The 23026-nt window shown below is 40.6% G+C and overlaps 2 protein-coding genes across 7 annotated transcripts in view; one reads left to right on the plus strand and one right to left on the minus strand.

Moving 5' to 3' along the window:
* Nucleotides 1–22590, plus strand: part of FYCO1 (FYVE and coiled-coil domain autophagy adaptor 1) — a 51662-nt gene extending 29072 nt beyond the window's left edge. For all 5 annotated transcript variants that reach the window (XM_049816465.1, XM_049816468.1, XM_049816469.1 and 2 more), the window contains exons 15-18: nt 16949–17044; nt 19122–19332; nt 20633–20742; nt 21169–22590. In XM_049816465.1, the coding sequence (XP_049672422.1) occupies nt 16949–17044; nt 19122–19332; nt 20633–20742; nt 21169–21244 (493 nt within the window). In that variant the 3' untranslated portion in view covers nt 21245–22590. The remainder of the gene's footprint in view (nt 1–16948; nt 17045–19121; nt 19333–20632; nt 20743–21168) is intronic.
* CXCR6 (C-X-C motif chemokine receptor 6) lies at nt 4549–10690 on the minus strand. Of its 2 annotated transcripts, XM_049816470.1 has the most exons (3): nt 10356–10690; nt 7493–7560; nt 4549–6194 (listed from the first exon to the last, which is right to left on the minus strand). In XM_049816470.1, the coding sequence occupies exon 3, from the start codon at nt 6169–6171 to the stop codon at nt 5134–5136; it is 1038 nt and encodes a 345-aa protein (XP_049672427.1). In that variant the 5' UTR covers nt 6172–6194; nt 7493–7560; nt 10356–10690; the 3' UTR covers nt 4549–5133. The 2 variants fall into 2 exon arrangements, with proteins under 2 accessions (XP_049672427.1, XP_049672428.1); XM_049816471.1 differs by lacking the exon at nt 10356–10690 and having other exon boundaries at nt 7493–8335.
* Nucleotides 22591–23026: the final 436 nt, after the last annotated feature.

Raw genomic sequence — 23026 nt, forward strand, 5'->3', positions numbered from 1 at the left:
TGCATACAGAGAAGACACTTCTAGTCCCTGCGACATGTTCAGTAGACCAGCACAAAATAATTTTGGCCTATTTGCACAGTCAGCATCTAATCTAGTAAATCCAAACAGCTTCATTCTCTCCCTCCACCTACTTCACTACAGCACAGAGGAGTAGTCCCAGTTCTGTGCTGTCATCAGGCCAGCTGTCACCATTAAAATCAGCTTGCAGGCCATACTGGATCACTGGTCATTCACACTTAACTGATAACAGGACCTAAGCAATACTCTCTGTCAGACTCACCATTACTTAATATCAAGAGAACAAGGAGGTAGGGAAAAGATAAGGATAGATGTGCTCTTTTTATGACAGGCTTCATTGAACTGAATGTGAAATAACTGGTCTGTGTCTGTAAGATTCCTTACTGCTTTAAAGATAACAGCTTACAGCAAAGAAAAAGAACAGGAATTGTGTAGCTAAATCTGGCACAAGTTTGTTCTTTTTTTTCTTAAGAAAATGAGAGTGAAAGCAGATTTCAATCTTTTTTTTTTTTTTTTTACATCTGTTTCTACATAAATTAGCAATGAAGAGGATCTAAGGCCATCTAATATCCGAGTACTTGGTTTGCAAACTTTGTTGTAGTATTATAGTTTAATGTATATCCATGTTTGTACAAGACATTGTTTTACTATTCTTCAAATATTTTCAAATATTTTCCAAAAGTTCTGTTCTGTAAAATATATTATCTTTCAAAAACTTTTATGTATTTGAGAAAAAAAAAAAAGCACTTTCACCCAAATTCTGTACTTGTTCTGCTTCTGAGCAGAAAAATAAGTGTGATAAATCTAACTGAATGCTAAACTGAAAATAGCCATAGAGCAACCAGCCTCCTGCTGGGAAAGCAGATCTAGACTCTTTTGCTCTCGGCAGACCTGTTTCTGGTGTAAACCACAGTAATTTGCAATTTGGGTAGAAGGCAGACTGTACAGACTTGTTTATTTGGAAAAAAAAACACTTTCCAAAATTCTACATTTTTGGGTTTTGGTAAATAAGTTCTGTGTATTCTGCCTATTTTGTATACTGTTGACACTGACAGTATATTCATGTTTATCATGCGTTGGGCAGACATGAACGAACTGAGCTTCATAATGCTCTTGTGAAGTTAGTATTGCCTTTGTTTTGCAAAGGGACAGTTTGCAGTGGTGGATTTTTGTTTGTTTGTTGGTTTTAAGAAAGAAAAAAAAGTGTAATGTACTACTACTTTGAATTCATGCTGTCTGCAGAGGGGATATCAGAGGTGAGTTAGCTCTAGAGAATACAACCAGGAAAATAGAAATAAGTAATAATTTTTCAATTTGAGGTTGGGCTAGATTGATCTTGTCCCACAAAGTATTCAAGTTGAAAGGAAGGATTGCCACTAACGATGGAATACTATTCTTGAAGGGCACCCATGCAACATCCTACTCACACCATGTAAACTTTTAAAGGCTGTCCATCTCCTGTTGTTCACAGATTATAGGCAGGAAAGCCAGGAAATAGTGTTTTATCCTCTGTTGCTCTTGGTTCATCAGTTTTACAAGTACAGGGGGAGAGTCTTACTATAGTCAGGCTTTGAGCTTGAGACATACTTTGCAGAGAATGCAGACCACACCTGCCCTTCCCATGACACTTGTAATGTTTGAAAGGTCTCACTAGCCTGAACACTGGAGAGGGCAATGGCTGCCTTACACAGTGGATGACTTGAGCATCTCATATTGAGTGTGTGGTTTTGTGTTACGGGAGAGATCTAGAAACTGATACATGGGTCGGATGATGGTGTGGCATCTGTGGTACGTGTTGAAGAAAAAAAGCAGAGCACTGCGATTATGACGGCACAGAAGTTTTCTCACTTGTTTTTGTGGTGAGGAGTGTATGTGTACCCAAAGCCTGAGTGTAGCTTAGCACAGGAGCAGATAATGTGACATTTGATACCGTGGGTGTTTGACGGTAAACATGCCAGAGCCCCTATACTGAACATGAGCGAAAGTTCTGCTGACCCTCTGTCCTGTCTTTGGCAGCAGCCCATAGCAGATGTACTGATAATTTCCCAGTGTTTTCTCCCACCTTCTAAGGATATGCACTTCAGGGGTTTTCTGGGCTACTGGTTTCACTGCTTCAGATTTCTTGGCTGTACTGGACTGGTGGACCACCTTGACTTCATATAGACCTTTGATATTCTTTTTGAAAATGTCCAGTGAAATGTGGCCTGATTCCTATGCGGAGACTTCAGGTAGTCTTGAAGTATACATAATAATCCACTGGCATCCCAATAACGTTCTCTTTGCATGACATTGAATATATGGGGTAGAATTTGCTTTGATATTGTGCCTGGGGAAGACACAAAGGATGCAAGATCATGGTTGCTAGATGGATGTCTGAGGAATGCATACAAATAAGTAAGTTTTCAGGCCAGACTTCTTTATTAGAATTCTACAGAAAATAGTCCAAGCTATTCATTTTTTGCCAGAGATTAGAACTAATTGGTGCAGCTCTGAAAGGGAGGGAGATAAGCAGCCAAGAGGGAAGAGAAGGGAGGCTGGCTGGTCCAAACAGAGAGAGGATCTGTGGTAGACATCCTCTGTTGACAGAGTTTCTTAAAGTCTTACTCTGTCTGAGTGTCTGGCTGAGATTTTTCACACTGACCTTACCTTATTCTAAGCGTAAGTCCTTGCTGGACTGGAAATGCAATTTGGTTCTCAAAGCAGTGAATTATCTTAAAGGACATTTTCTTTTCCATTTGTCCCCCTTTTGGTGTCCACTGTACTGTTACTCTGGTTTTTGCTTGTTCTCTTCACTTAACCCTGCCCCTGTAGTTCTTTCCTTGAAGTGACATGAAATGATTATGACAGCATTACTTTATAACAGCAAATTTTGAGAGACTGCCTGTATTGGTATGGGTCAGTTGAGAACTAAAAAACCCTCGTCTTGGTCATGAGCTGCAGAAGTATGTGGCAAGGTAAGATAGATGCTGTACCGGTATAACTCTGACCTTGAAGCAGCTCTTGCCTAAAGGTTGGGATTAGGCAGCAGTAGCTTCATGCTTTCAGGTCTGTTATGTGAGTTTGGAGCAACCTGATTGAAATCTTAAGGTGAGAAGCTGTGCAATTGCGGTACATCCTGCTACTTCAAGGCTCATGGGTTCTCTTTTGAAGTGTTGTATTTCTAAACTCTTTTATTTCTAAAGCTTTCACATTTGCAGACTGTGTTCTAAAAGGCTGGGATATTGTATAGGACTGGGACAAAGTCCTCAGAGTAAACCAGTAAAATGTGTTTCCATTTTAACATATTGTAGAAATTACATGCCTGCAATAAATGTTGCAGCAGCAGAATCAAGATCATAGATGGCAGAAGGGTAAAAAAAAAAAAAAAAAAGGTGACACTATCCTGGTATGGAAACAAAGAGTTTATTCACACCTTGGTACTGCTTTTGGTAGAAAGGACATCTCAGCCTGTCTGCACTGTGGTTGCTTTGGTTTGGTTTCTTTTTTTCTTAATGACTCATAACGCTCTTTCCTGACCTAATTACAACTCTCACAGCTGGGCAGGGTGCCAGCATAGCCAAAAGGGGGAACTGCATGTGGCCTGAAGCATTTGCTGCCCTGCCAGAGAGGAGTGGGACAGGAGCACCTTTCGCCACCCTCTGCTGGCAAAGCCTGCCTTTCAGCTGTGTGTTGGGATTGCAGCTTTACTTGCTACACAGATGTGGAAGCCCAGCACGTTCCTTCCTAGTTTTGTTTTTAAGGGTGTTGCACCATTTCACTATGGGAGAAAGGAGAGATTGCGTAGTAAGGAAAGGATTGCCTAAGCAGCTGTTTACCAAAGCGGAAAAAGGTGATGTGGACACAATAGTGCTGATAAGGGTCAGGTACCACTGAGCTGTAGTGATCTGGCAAGAAGCGAAGCACTGAGTGTTAATGGGCAAAAAAGGAACATCCAGAGTGAGCATGGTTATTGCAAGAATGGTTTGAAACAGGTTAAACCTGGTATTTCAAAGCTGTAACACAAAGGACTTTCAGCCTTTGGGCCAGACCCAACACTGCCTTCACCACAGGCAGCCCATAGCTACATAAAGCCCTCCCTCTGCTCCTCTCCGACATCCCTTCTTTCTTCTCCCTACTCCAGTCTCCACCCCTGTTCTGCTACTCTCTGCAAGAGCTTTTGTGTACTTTCTGCCCCTGTCTGCACTGCCCTCTGTGCACCTTTTTGCCTCCCACTGGGAAGTGAAAAGGCCAGAGGTGGAAAGGAGGGACTGCAGGAACAAGGAAGGTGAACAACTAGAGGAACCAGGGTGCTGAGGAGATGCCAGGAAAAGCAGACTGGAAAGATGTCATGGTGCAAAGAATGTGTAGGAATGAGGGTGTGAGAGTTTGCGTCTAAGGAAACACTGCTCAGTGTTAGAGCCCGTGGGTGGTATGATATCCCTTGTGTTGACAGGGGATCTAGTCATTTGGCAACATGAGCTCTGTTATCAGAAGTAAGATACAAAGATGTGTATGGGAGATTCGGACCATGAACCCGATAGTAGATGAACAGCAGATGAAAAAGGTGCTTTATTACAGAAATTTTAGATGAATGCTAAAGGAGTGTGCATGGAGACCTTCTCCCAAGTAGAAAAATATAAAAAAACCCAACCACACATGAAACCCAGCATGAAGATTGAAACATGTATGTCTTTAATCCAGGAATTCTCATTAAATGAATGACCTGAACTAAAATTTGTAATATCTTTGAAACAAAACTCATACAGTCTTTGGTTAACAAACACCTTTCATGGAAAACCAGCAGGCCAGAGGTTTGGTGAATGTCTTCAGCCTCTCTGGAGCCATGAAGTCCAAGTTAGCATTGTCATGAAGAACTAAGTTTTATCTCATTGTTTCTTATACCTTTTTAAGATCTTCTGCACAGTTAACTCAATTACCAGCTTTGTCTCAGAATCAGCTCTGACCAGGAAAAGCAGGAAACGCTGAAGTATCATGATTAAGATGTCTTTACTAATGGGATTGTATTTCCTCTTTCATGCAAGCTACCTATCTCACTATTTACAAAAAAAAAAAAAAAAAAAAAAAAAAAAAAAAAAAAAAAAAGCTGTAAATAGCTGCCAGATTTTCTAGGCAGTTTTACAGCTGGTACATGCTTGTTGCATCTGCATTATTTGAGGCAGTAAAAGTTTTAGAGCCTTCTTCTTCAGTGGTTTGCCACTGTTTAGCCATAACTTGCCGTTTGACACATCTTGAATTTTTAATAATTTTCTGTAAGTTCCTCCTGAATTTCACCCCCATGAAGAAATACAGAACAGGATTAAGACAGCCATGGAAATAAGCAAGAGCTTCTGTTATAATGATTGCATATTCAAAGCTGCTGTTCAGGTTAAAGCTCCAGTCTATGATCTTTATCAGTCTCAAGAAAGTGTAGGGTGACTGAGTAAGAATAAATATGGCAACTACAGAAAATATTTTCTTTAGAGATTTGTTCTTTTGAAAACTCCTGGCATGCAGTAAGGTTCTAATAATTAGTGAGTAGCAGATGATCATGGCTAGCATGGGAATAAAATAGCCAAGGGTCACTTGGATCACTTCAAGAACCATTTCTGTGTGATGGTTTGGGTATTCTTCCTGGCATATTGTCTTATCAATACTAAACACCTCACTAAAAATAAACTGTGGTGCAGCAAATGCTAGTGAGATCACCCAGATCAAGACACAGATTAATTTGCCCCATGTCATTCGTTTGGTTTGACACATACGTGCTTTGGTCGCAAAAGTAATAGCAATAAGCCGGTCAAAGGTGATAGACGTTAGAGTTAGCATTGAAGTGTACAAGTTCAGAGTATACAAGCCTCGTATAATACGACATGTCATGGTGCCAAAAGTCCACTCCTGAGCAGCAGAATATGCCCAGAATGGCAGTGTCCAAAGGAAGACCCAGTCAGCTATAGCCAAGTTCAGCAAAAATATATCTGTCAGCATCTTCCGTTTCTCATAGAAAGCTAGTATGACAAAAACAAGTGCATTTCCTGCTAGCCCAAGGATGAAAACAGCTGAATACATACAGGGCAGGAAGACTCTTGTAAATGTGTGAAAATTCTCACTTCCATTTTCATTGGCATCAATGATGGAGAAGTTATAATAAAAGTTGGCAGTATCTGTAGTTGCCATGTTGCCTTCTTTTTAAAGGCAGCCTGTAAGGAGACACGTTGAGATTTTTTTACTCAGCAAATTATTAAATCCTAATGCATCGAGGAGACAGACAAAATCCTAAGTGCTAACAGATAAAAGTTGTAGTAAAGCATCCATGACAGACAAAAGCAAATATATTCATTTGCTGAAGAGGATTGTCTTGACAGTCAAGACCCAAACACAACAGCTGGTGGATTTAAATACATCATCTGTTACCAGATTTATACTGATGGGGGCTCAAAACAATAAACAAGACAATTACAAAGACACTTCTGAAGGCAGAATATGGATTAAGCTTTCAAATACATCACTGGTTTAGTGTTTGTATTGAGGGTTTCTGGGGAAACCCATGAGAGAAACAGAATTTGTTTTGCCAAATTCAGCCTTTAAGCTCAGGTTGCAGGCCCTAAGCATCAGAGTTGTTTGGCTTGGGTGGGACCTGTCTCAAAGTAGGATTTGAGTCTCAGTGAGCGAGCACTTTAGAGCTTGTGGTTCAGTTCAGCCTTAGCTCATTGTTTAGATGTTAGTCACATCATCAGATGGCGGCACTTCTTCCTTTCCCCTTCTCAAGTGACTTACTGGAAACATGGTGGATTTTCATTAATGTCTCTTCCACGTTTGATTTTGGTTTATCTGTTTCAAGCATTTGTATTGCTGTCAGAGAGAGGAGTGACCACTTCTCTGTCAACCCCCCTCCATCACAACCCCCTCGAGCTGCTGCAGTATTGAAGTGTCAGCTCTCCTTGGCAAGGGTCTGTTTTTTTGTCAGGGCTGTGCCAGCACATAAGAGTAATGGCCATAAGAGTAATGACCAGATTTGCAAGCTGTTTACCTTGTAAACAAAATCTTTTGTGAGACAGGTTAATGGGCTTTCAAAGATCTAGCCTAAAGTTAAATGTCCTCTCTCTTAAGCTATGAAGAACATGTTTCTGTGAGACTAATCCCACTACAAGGTATTACTCAGCCTAAGATTAGCAGAATTCGCCTCTGAATCATTTAGATTGGCTGAAAGATCTTGCCTGTGTGAGTTATAATGTACAGCAGATTGAACGTTAACTGAAAAAGTACTTTCTGTGGGACCAAGAAGCAGAGCAGGTGCAGTCTATTACTCACCAGATAAGTACTATAAGACTGTATGCTGCTTTGAAAAGTTACTGGCTCCTTATAAAATAGTTTAGTTTTCAATTCAGGTGGAGGCCAAATGTAGCATGAAGATAACAAGCAAAAGTAAGTTAGGCTCAACAACATCAAGGAAAAGTATACTGAAACAAATGGAAGCACTGTGTTTTATTTTACATACCCTTTGCAACAGCAGTCAGCTGACGTTTCTTGCCTCTTTCTTGTAAAGGAAAAGTGTTTTCCTTTAAGCTGAAACAAATTACTAGGTACTCAGTTATGTAGTTTGACAACATAACATTACGTTAGTAGCCTTACTAAAATACTACAGTTCTTTCTGGTTGCCAAGCTTACTGGAGATTAGCCTTTAGGAGAGTCTTACTGACTCTTTAAAAGAATTTTTAATACCCGCTTTTAATCCAGAATAGTTTTTTGCCATAATAAGATACAGCATTCACTCTCTGGACAGACCAAAATATTTTAAAATTTAACTAATTTTTTTCCTGTTACATTGATGTTCTTTACAGGAACTTTCAAATTCAGGCAGTAATAATACCCTAATTTGGTTTTGGTGAAAGCAGGTGGGAGTTTTACTGTGGATTTCATGTGGAAGCCAGGCTAGGATAATTGTTGAACTCCCACTGTGAAGGATTTTCTTCTATACAAATAGCAGGCACTGGCTTCTGATATTGTTGTCTCCCCCACATGCTGACATGAGCAGATCTGCATATCGACGGAGAACAGGATGCTGCAGAAGAGATCTTTCTGAGTTAAAAAAGTTTAATATGTCATGTGTTTTTATATTTCTCAGTTAGCTGGGCTACTAAACTTTGAATTTATGGATCGCGTTTTAGGAAAGAGATGAGGTGACTGACAACATCAAACAGATGGCAAAGGATTAATGGGAATCTTTGAAAGTGACCTTTCAACTGATGCTCTAGAAATTTATTTTCTTGTTACATTCTTGGGATCTTAAAGGTCTTAAGTCATCTTTCTTTTCCTTCCTTCTCTTGTCTGAATATAGTCATTTAAGTTCCTTCTTGGTTTGACAGCAGGAGAAATGAGTCTTAAATGCCTGACTCATTACCAACTCCTCTGCTGAAAAAAAAAAAATCCTACATGCATAAAATAGGTTAACCTTGCAGAACTGTACACTCATTTTTGAGGCAAAGTCAGGTGTAGCAATTCCTAGCCCATTTTTTTTTTTTTTTTTTTTTTTTTTCTGGAGAGCCATAAGGAGCTGAGAGAGGCACTAAAGCTGAAAACTTTTTAATCTCAATTGTTGCATTCCAGACAAGCTGAAGTTACATCTCAGAGTTGTTCAAGAAGGCTCTCTTAAAAGCTGATCCTGTATTATAAGGCTGAACAGTTTCTGGATCAGCTGACCACCCTTGCCAAATATCCTCAATCTTTGCTACTGAAAATGTGCCACAAGTGTGTATAACGTGGTATGGAAGTTAAAAACATCGGGGGAGACCCTTATCTTCTGCAGACCAGCCTCTCCAGTCCACTAAAATACAGATCAATAAGCTTTTTCCTTCCTCCCCCCCCCCAGTGGATGGTAAATTTTAAGAGTCCAGTGATTTCCTTTAAAAAAGTTTTCATTTATTCATGATGCATTGTAACTATGTTACCTGATATTTTTCTAGCTAGACACTCTTAAAGTATCCTGCTTGTTACTCACACACCTAAGTTAGAGTCCAGATTGTATGTTGTCTCAAACGTAAGTGCTGTTACGCCTAGTCAGACTGTTCATGGAGTTATTCCAGCTTTCCTCAAAGGAAAGAACAGTAGTAATCCTTCTACCTGAAGTGACATAGTAGCAAAGCATTTTGTTGTGGAGGGATGGAGGAGGAAGAAGATTCCCTGGTCAGGAGACAGCAAGCAGGTGAGTTTATTTGCAGGGAAGTGTTGTTACAGTTTCTATGGACTGAGTCTAGGTTCTAATAAGGTTTAGAAGTCTAATAGAAGCTTAAATTGGATAGGAACAACATCACGGGTAGAAAACTGAGCTAAAGAGAGCCATGCAGTGTCCAGTGTGTTAATACAGGATTTGCTTTGAGGTCTGGTTCTCTTACAGTTAACTCTCAAACTGATGAAGTGGAAATGCAAGCAAGTAATGGAGAGTCAGGACATGCTATTCTGGTTTGCCCCACTATGCATAGATAGATAGTTGTCCTGTCACCAGAAAAAGGCTACTTATCATTTCTACCACTCTGGGAACTGGGTGTCCCAGGAGCTGGTAGTCTCAGTGTTACAGGGGGTTTTTCCCCATTTGGTCTCCATGGTCTAATTTCTGTTGTGCTGATCAGCTATCCTGCTTTAGTAGCTGCACCTGAAAAGCAGGGTATAAAAAGCAGTAATAATGATCTTGCCATTGGTTCATTTCTGTTGTCTCAGGCTTCCAAACAGAAAATCCAATATATAAAAATCTTTTTTAAATAAATCTAAATAAAAGTAATTTTAACATATAATCATAAACAGTATAATTTGCCATCACAATAAATACAGACTATAAACAGAAAAATGGCAAATAATGCTCGTCAACATCATGTGATGTACCTTACTTAGAAATAAACATTACAAAAGGGTTTTGAGATTGTAATCAGAAAAGCTGAAATTATCTCATATATATATTTGTTGGAAGAGATGAGAGGTCTTCAAGCACATATCAGTTGGAAAAACAGATTCAGGAGCATAAATGGAACGGAGATAATTAACATATACCCTCTGAGTTCCAGATATCCGAAAAATTTGTCTAAAGGTCTTTTTCAAAAACTAGCAAGTGTAAACCAAAGAGCTACTGCAATAAGAAGGCATTGGAAAAGATTTCATAACAAAACTAGAATGCAAAATCAGTATCTTCAACAGTCTGAATGAAACCCCATACTTTCTCTTAAATTTTGCATATCAGGATGGAGGATATCTATGATACTAACAAAATCTTTCAGGTTTGAATATTTCTAAATGTTAAAGGTTCTTTTCTTTGTTATTGTTTTTTTGAACTGTCTACCTATTCACCTGAAGTCAAGAAAATATTCACTTACTAGACGATGTCACAGACGATGGAGGAACGCAGTCATCTTATCTTTAAAAGGAAATACGAAAGCAGCAGTTTGCTTATTTATCAGTGCTGAAGCTTCTGCCACTGCCTCACAGCTTTCGTAGTTGTTGCTGACCAAAGCAATATGATGTGAAGTTACTCCTTTGTTTTGATTCTTGAGTGATACTACTACAGATATGATAGTATGAACAAGCTGTCCTCTCAAGATCCAGTTCAAATTCACTTACATGTGGCCAATTGTCTGAAATGTCCAGAATCAAATTGATTTTTCAAAAATTATTTGCTGAATTAAAACTTAAGCTGTATTTACCACTTAGTTTTGTTAACCCCTCATATATTTTGTGACAGTACTGGATTTTCCAATTCCTTCTAGTTTTTCTATTTTTTTCTGGGGCAAAAATACTCTCAGGTTTTTTGCCCATCTGAGATGAACTAGAGATGGCTAGAAATATATTGTGTTGGTGACCATCCCCAAGTGAGTTTTTTACCTTTTAAGGCAATCTCAGCCCTAGTTAAAATTAGTACATGTGCTAAATTTTCTTTCAGAGTCAATGGAAGAAGCTGGGAGGGCCTCTATACATTTACAAGGGAGATGGAGGGGGCCTACCCTGTGCAGGGGTGACTGTTTTCACTTGCAGCAAAGCCAGGGGTGGGAATTGACTTACAGCCTAAGGGTACAAGATTTGGGAGAGGAAGAGTTGCGGGGAGACTCTTGAGAGGGTGCAGGGAAGCAGAGGTGCTTTGGCAATGCTGCTCAATGAAATGATACAGTACTGTAATTAGGGACATCTTTTGTGCACTTCTTGTAACTAAACTATATGCCTGGCCATCACCACAACTCAGGGTGAGCTGTAGCTTTCATTTAACCTTCACTGTGGTATTTCTTCATAGGAGGAGCCCAGTACCTGCACATCCCATAAAGCAATGCACTGCAGGCAGTTTATGTAACATTTCAGGTGGTTTCCTGAAATGTGTTTCCTAGCTGTGTTTATCAGCTGTGCCCACTTCCCTAGTGAGCCTCACTGCTCTTGATAGCCTTTGGAGACTTATATTCAGGAGCTGTGATTAGTGTAGAAAAGTAGAACTCTTACTCACAGACAGATTCTGCAAGAGAGTCAGTATTCAGAGAAACTAGCCCATGCAGTTAGATCTTTGCGGCAGCCTGTGGTACAGTAGCTGGAATGCTTCTGGGGCTCTGTCCCAAGCATACTGTAGAGCAGTATGCTTGTACCTCTGAGTACTTGAATTTGGTACCTGCAAATGTGTATAAAAAAAAAAACAACAACAACAAATTTGACTTAACCCTACAGCATCATTTGCTGAAAGAAGACTACTTAACACAAGAAAGGTAAGGCACTGTAATGCTCTTTAAAATTGAGTTCTCCCTTGTGCTTCATTGCATGTGGTAGCAATTCCTCTGTCTCCAAGAAACAAACCTGCAGCAAGGGGCTAAATATTCACAGACTGTTCCTGTCAAGGAGGGGAACAATAGGTTGCAACAGCCACCTGCTTTTAGCAGTTATTTTCAGATGCAGAATAGGGTATGAGGATGATAAAGCAGTGGCAAAGCTACATGGTAGTATATGTACCCTAAACCGGTGTGAATGTCTGCCTTGAGAAAAGATAAAGTTCCCACCATGTTGCAGAGGGCCAGCAATTGGCCATTTCTGCCAATGAGGCCCATTTAAATTTGTTAAAACCAGAAAGTGTTCAGAGTCACTTCTGAAATGTCTTAATCATGCATTTATGGAGAGCTCACTTGAGCTACTCTCTCAGCCTGGTTCACAGTGACCTCATTGCAACTGCTGCTGCTTCAATCACCAGAGATGCTCCTTTCTCAGACTGTATGGGCAGGGATGGCCTTCCCGTGGAGACCAGTACCCTCCCAACATCCATTTGCCCTTATCCATACACAAGGAACCCTGGGATCACTTCTGTGTAACTTTTAATAAACACTTTATCGAAGAAGACTGCAGTATCGGCAGTATTCAACCCTTTATCATGCAGTCGAGATCAAAAAAAGCTCAGATACTTTATTTCTGCTTCCTAGCCTAACTGTAATTTGACCTCTTTCCTCCTTTGTTTCATGAACTGTGTTTCCATAAAATATTTGTTGATGGCCTGCTCAAAGAAGCCCTCTTCAGCATAGGAATGGTGAGGGCTGCTGCTGTGTGTGTCTGCATACACATAGCTCTGTAAGACTGGATGGCCTTCCTTGGTTTGTCTGTGGTATACCTATTCTAGCATGACTGAATTATCACTGTAACCTAGGAATTATAGTAAAAATAAGGGTGGGCTGTGTGAGTTTATCTCGGGGAGAGGGCTGAGAGGCTAGCTGTTACTCCTGGACAGGTCAGTCTGAAGAATGTTTAATGGTATAGTTGTGAAGCCCCCTGTGTGCAGAAACCCCACCGGCTGCCAGGAACCTGCAGGCCCTGGGGTGGAGCAGCCTCTGCAGAGGTATAGGCTGGGCAGCAACTCTGCTGAAAGGGCCTGGGGCTACTGCTGGTGTGAATGCAAGCCAGAAACTGCCTCTGCTATACCTCTCCTATAATTCTGCCTCAGTTTCCCTGTAATAGCCTCTAAAGAACTGTGCAAGGAGAAAATTCGAAGGTATCTAAGAAAAAAAACAGCTCGGTTTTGGGAGCAGATACCTCACCACTGAAAAAAGCTAGGGTTACCCATAAAGCTGGCTGTAACCATGGTGACCTACAGACTGTGCAGTATTTAGGATCTTTGGGGGAGCGGCTTGCCAGTATTTCTAGTGTTGACTCTGATAGTCATCTGTTTGCTGCCTCCTGCTGGGGAGGACACTTGAGAGCACCCTGGTAATTGCTTATTTCAAAACCTGTTACCTGGAACCTCTTGCAAATGCAGCATTTGACTGACAACTGAAAGGTGTCTTCATCTCAGAGCCTTTGCCAAACCTCTTTCATATCACAATACTAAAAAATCTCAAACGATTTTGCATGTTGTCCCTTGGAGCACAGAAATAACCTTTGTCATGATTGTTTCCCTAGCTTGCTTTCTCTGTATGCACCAGTTGCCTCTGGTCTTACAGATAGGGAGTAACCAATTTTAAGGCAGGGGAGTCCTTTTGGGTTTTGTTGTTTGTTTGTTTGGGGTTTTTTATACAGGATGTAGCATAGTTAAATTGTATGGGTTTTTTGAGAAATGGCTGGGATTTCCAATGTACCAATATGCAGGTCATCCACAGCACATAGTGGTGGATCTTCATGTCCATCCATTATTATTTTTTTCATCAGCTGTCAGCATGATGCTTTCCCATCCCTACATATGTCAGGGTTTGCCCATGATGTTTCCATCCCCTTCCCACCCATACACACTCCTTCATGCAAGATACCGTCTTGCACCCTGTTAAGAACTAAGTGAACTCTGTATCCCCCATCCTCCATCCCAAATCATGACTCTCTTCTTGCCCATGCCAAGGGCTGTCTGCACTTCCTTTCTTCCGATCCTTCACCATCCTCTTTCTTTTCTTCTTTCTCTTGTTGGGCTGGAGAGGAAGGGTGCCTGGGATGAGTATGACCTGCTAGGTAACAGCAGGCCCATGAAATCACTGGTGCACTTCAGCATAACACCTTCAGTTGTTTCTTGGCACTAGAGACATTTGCAGAGGTGCTTTCTGGGCTAAGCAGCTGTTAGGGGCTCTGTACAGCCTCCACTCTCCATTTCAGGTTTCTGGCTTTCACTCAGTTCAGTGAAGTTCTGGCCCTGGATGACTGAAGTTCTCTCCAGAAACCATTGCACTGCTGACAGGCAGATGCTTATGGGATTTCACTACTCAGCCACATGAACTCAGTACCTCAGATCCATAGCTACAGCTGCCAGAGCTCAGGTGTTTATGAAAACAGGAAATTGTTGAGGGCAGAGTTGAACTAGCTTTCTTTGGGTTTTAATTCTGAAAGGGACTTCTTATTTCTAACTCACAAAGCCATTCATGATGTTGGTCACAGTTTTTTTAGAATCATTTGTAAGAAATGCTTTCCATATATAAGAACAGGCACACTGGCCAGACCATCCAGCTGAGGGACAGTGACCAACAGCAGATGCCTGAGGAAGAGCATAAGAATAGGACAATCATGCTTCTTCAAAATGCTCCACCAGCCTCCAATGATCTGTATCTCCAGGATTTGCTGAACCAGAGCTGTTCTCTTCTTGCTGTAGTGTCTTTTTCATGCTTCAGTTCTTCCTGCTTTTCAGCCCCACTTCATTTCACTCTTAAAAAGAAGAGAAACAGACCAGACTGTTTTAATAGATACACCAGAGGGTGCCTATTTATAAGCTGGGGACCTGGCAAGCTGCAGGATCATCCTTAATGCTGCCACCTAGAGCGAATAGGTTATGCAAGAGTAAATTCTCCTGTCAGGGAGGAAAGAGTTCCATTTAAATCCTGAGACTGTGTTTCTTATGTTTTCTACATAGGCTACCAGACCTCAGTTTAGACCGTTGGACTCAATGGGATATCATAAAGAGAAGGAGGATTTGCTTTGTCATTGTAATGCGCTTGGGTTTCAGAGACAAAGTAGGAGACCTAGTGTTCCCTTAGCCTATAGTGAGTAGGTGAATTTATTGGTTAGAGCAGCCAAGTGGAAAGCTAACCACCTAACCAAGTGCTAGGTTGCAGCAGCAGGAATAAGGAAAATCACGTTAGAGGAGAACGTGAAAAATATATTAGTCTTGGGATTTAATCTACATTTCAGGGTCCCAAAAGAAAGGAGAAATTAATGGATTAAATAAGGAACTCTAATGGCACTGCATAATAAATCATGGAGTTTGACACTTCTGGGAAGCCTGTAGGCCTGTAGTTCTCTTGGTCTGTATGAATTCAAGGCTGTGTACCTATCATGGAAGGGATCGTTCTGTGGATCACAGCATGAAGTCTGTTGCTGTTCCCACTGTGCAAGCAAAATATCTGTATAGCTTTACAAGTTTAGTTTTCTAGGGTTTTTTTTCAGAATCAGTTTTCTTATATAGTTGAATAAAGATAGTTAACAATTAAATTATTTGTATCACTCGCTAAGTATTTGCATAGATGTTTTATTAACCTTTATGGACCAACATGTACTGTGTCATTGCTACACTTCAGTTGGCAGGTAGTGCTTGGTTGTAGCTGAGGTTTTGGCACTTAGTCACAGGTTTGAGTCTTCCCTGCAGGTCACAGCTGTCTCCTTAGTGTGTTAACAGTAGTGGTATGACTCTGAAGAAGTCAAAAGTTACCCGAGAGGCTACAAGAATAAGAGAACATGAGTTCCACTGATAACAGTGCTTTATAAGTGTAGGAAACATGTAGACAGTGGGTGCAGTTTAATTTGCAGTTATAACAGTAAATTCTTCCTGTTTCCAAACAATAATGTCACCCCACTAGACTCGCATGTGGTTGCATGTGCTGACACAGTATATTCAGATGCTGCTAATGACCAGCTGAAGGTGCTTTTACATGGAGACGTTTTCTCCTGCTTTTCTACTAAGCAGTGCTGCTTGTAGAGCAAGGTCCTGTTGTATTTTAAAGAAAATGCTAAACTGTGCATTGGTTTTCATACTTTGGTATACAGATTGTGTGGCAATTATGCCCTTGCTACATGATTACACTTGATGGTTCAGAAGCGCATATAAGTGATGTTACATTTCATTAGATTCCACTAGTTTTTGTAAGGTTGGTTCCCTGTGTATAAGAATCCTTGGCATTTTTCTGCGAATGACAGCCTAATTGTCTCAGTTATCAACCTGCTGAGATGCAGAGAAGCAAAGTAAGTATCAGTTAGAAAAGCTCTAACTTACTTGGAAACTACCAGCATCTGTTTACCGACTCTCAGACTCATTCTTCTCTGTGTCCCAGCCCCGTAATTCATAGCTGGTGCTACTCCAGTGGTCACCCAGAGCATGCACCCTTTTTGAGGTAAGGAGTGGACGGCAGGTTCTTCCATCTACTTCCTCTGCTCTCCTGGACACATCATGGTGGGGAGGAGGCATCCTGCTTCATCTCGTAATAGCTTCTTTGGTGTATTTGTGTTTGAATCATCCAGTATTTCTTGTATGAAAAGAAAATAAATGGTGGTGATCCTACAATGATAAAATATGTTTTGTGTACCCTTCTCAGATTAAGGAACTGGGTAATATGTTTGTAAAACACCTTACAGATAAAATCTAGGGCAAATGTCATATCCCTGTGCAAGCTTTGTTTAAGGGACAAGTCCAGACTCTTCTGCTTGTGTCTGCTGTTGATCAAGATTTCCACCTGCCAGGGAGTCTTTAAAACCTGGCAGTGTCTCAACAGGGAATTTAAGAATGTAGAAGAGATGTTCTGGATGTATGTATTCCTCTTATCTCATGAAACCAGCATAGGAATAATTTTACATTTATGCACAGTGGTTAGCAGAACAGAGCTGCAGTTTTGCCCAGGCAGTTTTGTCACTATAATGTGCAAAATAAGAATTCTAGAATTTGGCATCATGACTGTCAAAACGTTTCTATTTTAGGAAGGGGTCAGCATGCAGATGGTATTTGACCACATACTACTCAGAATCATGGCTTTCCTTTTTTTCCTTGTCGTAGAAACAGCACGTGTAATTCTTCAACCTTTGATGAATCAGAAGAGTGGCAAGTTGCTCAAGATGCTGAGATATGCTTGTTGAAGTCAGGAGAAATCATGTAAGCAGAACAATTTCATTACTACCAGGCTGAAAGAATAAAGGCTGAGCTCAGATATCAGCTATGTGAGCACAAGTCTTACAGACTCCTGGAAGAGCTGATCGCTTGTGTGGCACAGTAGAATTTGGGCTGAGGAGGAGCAGAGAGTATAGCTCAACTACGCTGAGCAGCAGCAATGAGCTAGGTCCTCTCCCTTCAGTCCTGCAAAACTTCCGTCCAAGTGGGGAATAAGAAGGGAAGATTTGGGTCCACATCACATCACAAAACCCTCCTTCCTTATTCTTATTGCAGAAGGTGCTGTGAACAGGTAGGGGGCTGAGAGAGAAGCCTGTGAAGTTCTAGTAGTCTCTGGAAGAAACTGCAAGCGCAAGTCAGGGAGTGCAGTGCTAGTTGGACCTTTGTCACGGGGAGAGAATTCATGGCCTTTTGGAGCACATGTCTGTTATTTATTGCCAGCCTCACAGAAACTGTCTTGCCTGCTCTGGTTGATATATGCCATAGCATAAAATGTTGTAGAGAAGTTGTGGATGCCCCATCCCTGGAAGAGTTGCAGGCCGGGTTGGATGGGGCTTTGAGCAACCTAGTCTAATGGAAGGTGTTCCTGCCCGTGGCAGGGAGGTTGGAACTAGATGATCTTTAGGGTCCCTTCCAACCCAAACCATTCTAGGATGTATGATCTATGTTCATCTGAGCCTTTGCTCAACCTCTGTGAACTGTGTGTGCACAATTCTCTGCACATATCCTGCTCTGAAATTAATAGTTACGTGCAGTAGCAATACAGCTTGTCACTTGCACGGCCAAGGAGGGAATCTAACATATGAAAATGCTGTGACTTGGAGAAATTCCCCTTTGCTCACTCTACCCTTAAGTCTAGCTTTGAGATTTTGGCTTAGTTATGGGGAAGGTTTTAAACTTTTGCCTGCAGGGGGATAAATTAATCCATGTTTCAACCTTGTTGCTGCTGTTCAGAGAACAAAGTGAATGAAGCAGTAACTAAAATCATAGCTGGGCTGCAGGGCAAAACCAAGAGTGATCGTTAGTTTGATCACCTGAGACATCCCAGCAGTTACTAAGAGGAGGACGTAACAAGGTAAGCAAGACAATGTAAAGCTTCCTCTGGCCAGAGTACAACAGTCATCATAGTAAATCAGCTGTGATCCCTAACCACTGTGTAGTCATGGTTGGAAACTGAACTCCTCCTTACTCTAGAACAGCAAATCATCATGGTGACTGTGTGATACCTTCTGGTAAATGTGTTGATTTTTGATAGCTGCTGTCAAACAAATCACAATACTGTGATTTACTGTGAGCTCACTGATTTGGAAACAATTTTTTGGCCTAAAGAGTGATATGTTAGATGAGTTTTACTTAGGGTAATGTAGGTGAGATCCACAGCTCTTAGAAATTACAGGTTTCCCCTGAAGAAGGCAAGCAGCATTCTCCTGTTTAAGGCCCTCACTGTTCGCGGTCTGAAATAGATATTAGAAGGAGGCAGGCTAATATAATGCTTCATGACTCAGGATCATCTGGGTGCTGAGAATTTCCTTTTTAATTGGAAGTACTTTGAGTCAGCTTTTATGTAGCTTGCTTCAGCAAAGCAGACCAAGCTGTAGCATTAGGTGCTTCAGACGATCTAAACAGAGCTGCTGTTCACATTCTACCCATCTGTCCCCTCTGTACTGCTGATCCCTATTTCCTGTACAAATGATACCTGGAAAGGCGAGTAAATTAGGTGACTAATTCTTATTTAAAAAGAACAGTAGAGGGCAGCAGACATTTTTTTTAATCGTAGTATCTCTTTAAAGCTTTCTTCAAGCACTAGATTTTTCTAGTCAAAATGAAATAAATGAGTAACATCCCCATTTGCCAAAGCAGTGAAAGTGCTTGATATCAGTCATCTTTTCTGTAGTTCATGCTTTCATCCAAGGCTGATTTTTTCCCCACATCTTGTGGACCTTTCCCAAAGCTGCTGTGGAGTCTGCCTCAAATAGATAGAAAATAAAAAGCAATGATTATTGTTTCTGTCTGAGTAAGAACATTGGATCTCTTCAAGTAATTGTATTTTTCTCCTTCACAGGATCAAATTACCCCTTACAGTGGAAGAGATCTTAAATTTTGGGGAAGGTAACAGAGAGCTGTTCATTAAATCCAGCACCTACAGTATCATTCCCATCACAGTGACAGAGATGGGGCTAACAATTAGCTGGATCTTTTCATCGGACCCTAAAAGCATATCCTTCAGCGTCGTCTACCAAGAATCAGAAGACACACCACTGGATCAGTGCAAAGTAAAGCCTTTGTTTCTTTACTACCTTAGAGATTGTAGTATACTACAATCAGCTGCCTAGAGGAATCAGCAAGTATAGCTAGAAGGTCTCCACAAGAATGCCAGTTGCTATTGCATTAAGGACTTGTTTCTCCAATTAAGCCATAGTTCTTTTGAAGGTAGAGCTACACCTTGAATTATTTGATGTTGCCTGCAAAAGTTGAGTTGAAAAGCACTGTAGCTTCTATTGGTTGCATCTGAAATTCACCCGCTATTATTAAGCAAAAATAAAAGTCTAAGCCTGCAAAATTCTTCTTTTTTCCCTCCTCAGTATTACTTAATTTGTAAGCTACTCAGAGCTGATGTTGCCAGGCTCTTAAGCAGGGGCCACAAGGAGGCAGATAGATTGATTGGGTTATCTGCATTTCTTGCAGTGAAGCATGTATTTAAGTGCCTTGATAGTGTGCGAAATCACGTTGCCAGTGCCCAAGGTACTAGTTTTTATATGCGCTGTCCCTATTTCGTGAGGATTATGGATTAAGTGAATCTATGTTACTCGGCTCATTGCAGTTTTAATGAAGACAAGGCAGCTGCTGGTTTAACCAGCAGGTGGTAGGGGGAGCCCTAAGGCTGTGATTTTGCTGGGGGAATAAGACATTTATTTAGCATGTGTTAATTCACTCCAAGGTAACTAACTCCATGTAAAATCTCCTTTTTTCTTCAGCTGAAGGCCAAATGAAGAGTGAATGTTGCTTCCATTCTGATCTATCTATTTGATAGAACTTTGTTTTTTATAGGGTTATCCTTGATCTACGTCAGCTGCTGTTCTGACAACTGTCTTTGCTAGGGTTTTACAGTAAGATAGATGGTTATACACAGTTTTGCTGTAAACTTAGATAAACAATTAAGATTTGCTGAGAAAGCTTATTTTTTTAATACAGAGAGTATAAAAGCATATATTAAAAGACATATTTAGCTAAATTGTGCTCTTGGATATATTTCTGTAGATTTAATGTAGCACTGCTGATGTTAGTAAACTTGCTTAGATTAATGTTGAAAAGATCAGGATTTGATTCTATCTCTAAAGCAGAGTTTTATAGCCATAGCTTAACACTGTAAAGAGGTTGTCAAAGGAAGACAGATATCTCACTGTAAGACTTGAGTTTGGGTGAATTTTTAATACTAATCAGTGAAAATAGTTTTGCAGGCACATATGCACTTTGGGAGTTTCAAGACAGCTCAAGTCTAAATATTTTTCTGAAGGCAAATGTCAATTTATAGGACAAATAGCAAGTTTCATTTTGGTTTTTATTGGATTCCAGGTTCTTATTCCTATGACCCGCTGCAACTCTCATAAGGAAACTATCAGAGGACAGGTGAAGGTCAGAAACTGTGGAATCTACACGCTGATATTTGACAACACATTCTCTAGGTGAGTGTAAAAGGTTGAAAGCTTGGTTTTACAGACAGTGAAACTGATCAGATATACCATTATTCTGTCCTTCTGTAGTAAGTATGAGAAATTGGTCCTGGCTTGCCCAAAGATCATCTGCCTGAGTTTTGGTTCTAGTTCTTGTGGGTTTTTGTTCCTTCCATAGCAGAATTCCACTCTTCTATCTCAGCCTCTGAGAAGGTAAACAGAAGCGAGCAAGTACTTTGTGACTCTTTCCAGGACAGTTTAGTCAGGATTGTCATCTTACTCATAACAGACCTGACAGCCCTTGCGCAGGCATACTGCTTTTTAACACCAGTCTTTTTTTTGCCTGAGTATAAACTGAAGGATTGAGTACACTTTTAAGGCTTCCTGTCTAGTTGACTTCAGCTAATGTGATCATCTCACTCTTTTGTTTTTTGACAGGTTTATCTCAAAAAGAGTGTTTTATCACTTGGCTGTTGAGCGACCTGTCATCTATGATGGAAGTGATTTTCCATAGCCTTGAATATACTGTGTTATTTTTAATTAAATTTTTAAGAAATGCTATTATTTATGTACATGTAAGCATTACGATTACCACTGTGTTTGAAGACTTTGAAACTATGCAATAGCTATAATGCACTTAGAGAACATATATACACTAAAAAACGGAAGCCTTTTTAGGAACACTAATGGTTCTGTACTGTGTACAGATTGCTCAAAAGCCATGTTGTTTGATTTAACAGGTCAAATAATGTTCCAACCAAATTTTTTTTCAGTGGGGAGAAAAATAAGTGTGGGGTGTCTAAATGCAAACTGAAATTCTGTACTGAAAATTGAATTACTTTTCTTCCAAAAATATCCTTCAAAAGGAAATTTAAAGAAAAATGCATACTTTTGTTGACCTCTTCACTGAGGAGTAAACATAACCATTTCTGTTCTGCTCTAATGCTCTTACAGTCAGAACAACAACTATGCAATACTTCAGTCTTCACAGGCATATATTGTAATCCATCTAGAATTTTTTATCTTTTTCAAGTTTTATAAACAGCAAACATAGGGTTTTTTTACATTTTGGGCTAAGATTTGGTAAGTCTTAACTGGCTTTTACAAATGCTTTGGTACTGGATACCAGTTACAAAACAATATAACATGAAGCAGCAACTCCTTTCACTTTTGCTCACCGTACTCTGTAAGTTGGTCCACAGAAACCAGTTGTTATGGTGTGTACCAGTGACAGAATCAGGAGTATAATCTGCAGAATAAAGTACCACTCACTGTCTGATATTAGGAAGAGGAGCATTCCTTTTTCCTGCTTTAGCACCTTAGTCATCAGCATTCACAGAAAAGCACAGTTTCTGAGGAGGTCAGCAGTCTCTGTCTCTTTAGACCTCATGGAAGGTAGCAATAATGTTTGAGTTGGTCTGAAAAACTCCATCCAAACCCAAATGCATATCCAGCCCTGATGAGCTCTCCACCCAGTGTTAGTGTATTCTGTCCCTTTTATAACCCTTGCAGTTGCCCCACTGCTAACTTTCCATCTCAGATTTGGGGACAGAGCTGGCTGTAAACATTGCCTTTTAAGGAAGACTAGGCTCTTATTTATACAGAATTTCCATGCAAACCATCTGCTTTCTATATAGAATTTCAACTTTTTGTGAAAATATCTGAAAGCAGATTTTTCTCTTAAAAATTCCTATCTTCTGATGGAAAGGCAAAACTTTAGCAGGAGAAAGGACAAAAGCTCTTTCTCCCAACCAGCCCTCCTCATCATTTTAGGTGTGTCTGATTTCTAATGTTATTGTTCTCCTAGGGAAACCCCAGACCTGGAAGGTTTTAGTGCAGCAGTTGGTAGCAGACCAGCTCAGCCTGCCAGGAACCCTGCAGACTCTTGGTGGCAGCTGTAGCTGGTATGCAGGGGTCATGGTGGGAGACAGAAGATAAAACATGAGGGGAAGGAAGAAAAAAGGGCAAGCACAAGCTGAAGCAAATGATTTAGGGGAGGGGAAAGAAAGCACAGGGGCAAACTTGTAAATGCAAAAACAAGGGCAGGGAATTGGAGGGATCAGCTTGACTAGGGAAGGAAGTCAGGAGAGTCCGGCTGGTGCTTATGTGTTGCTGGTCCAATCCATTACCTGTAGGGGATCTCGTCTACAGCAAAAGGCTGGTTGTTTAAAAGATGGAGATCACAAGACTAGTGTTGGACATTTACGTAGTAGCAGCTGAGGTGGAGGGAAATTTCTGATAGTGGGAAAGAAAAGAATACTGCAGATGAAGCTAAAGGTTGCTAATCATTCATTCC

Source organism: Accipiter gentilis, chromosome 14 (genome assembly GCF_929443795.1).
Source record: "Accipiter gentilis chromosome 14, bAccGen1.1, whole genome shotgun sequence".
NCBI classification, from domain to species: domain Eukaryota; kingdom Metazoa; phylum Chordata; class Aves; order Accipitriformes; family Accipitridae; genus Astur; species Astur gentilis.

Excerpts from the sequence above, each read along its gene's own strand:
- CXCR6 (XM_049816470.1), bottom strand. The coding sequence starts at position 6,171 with ATGGCAACTACAGATACTGCCAACTTTTATTATAACTTCTCCATCATT.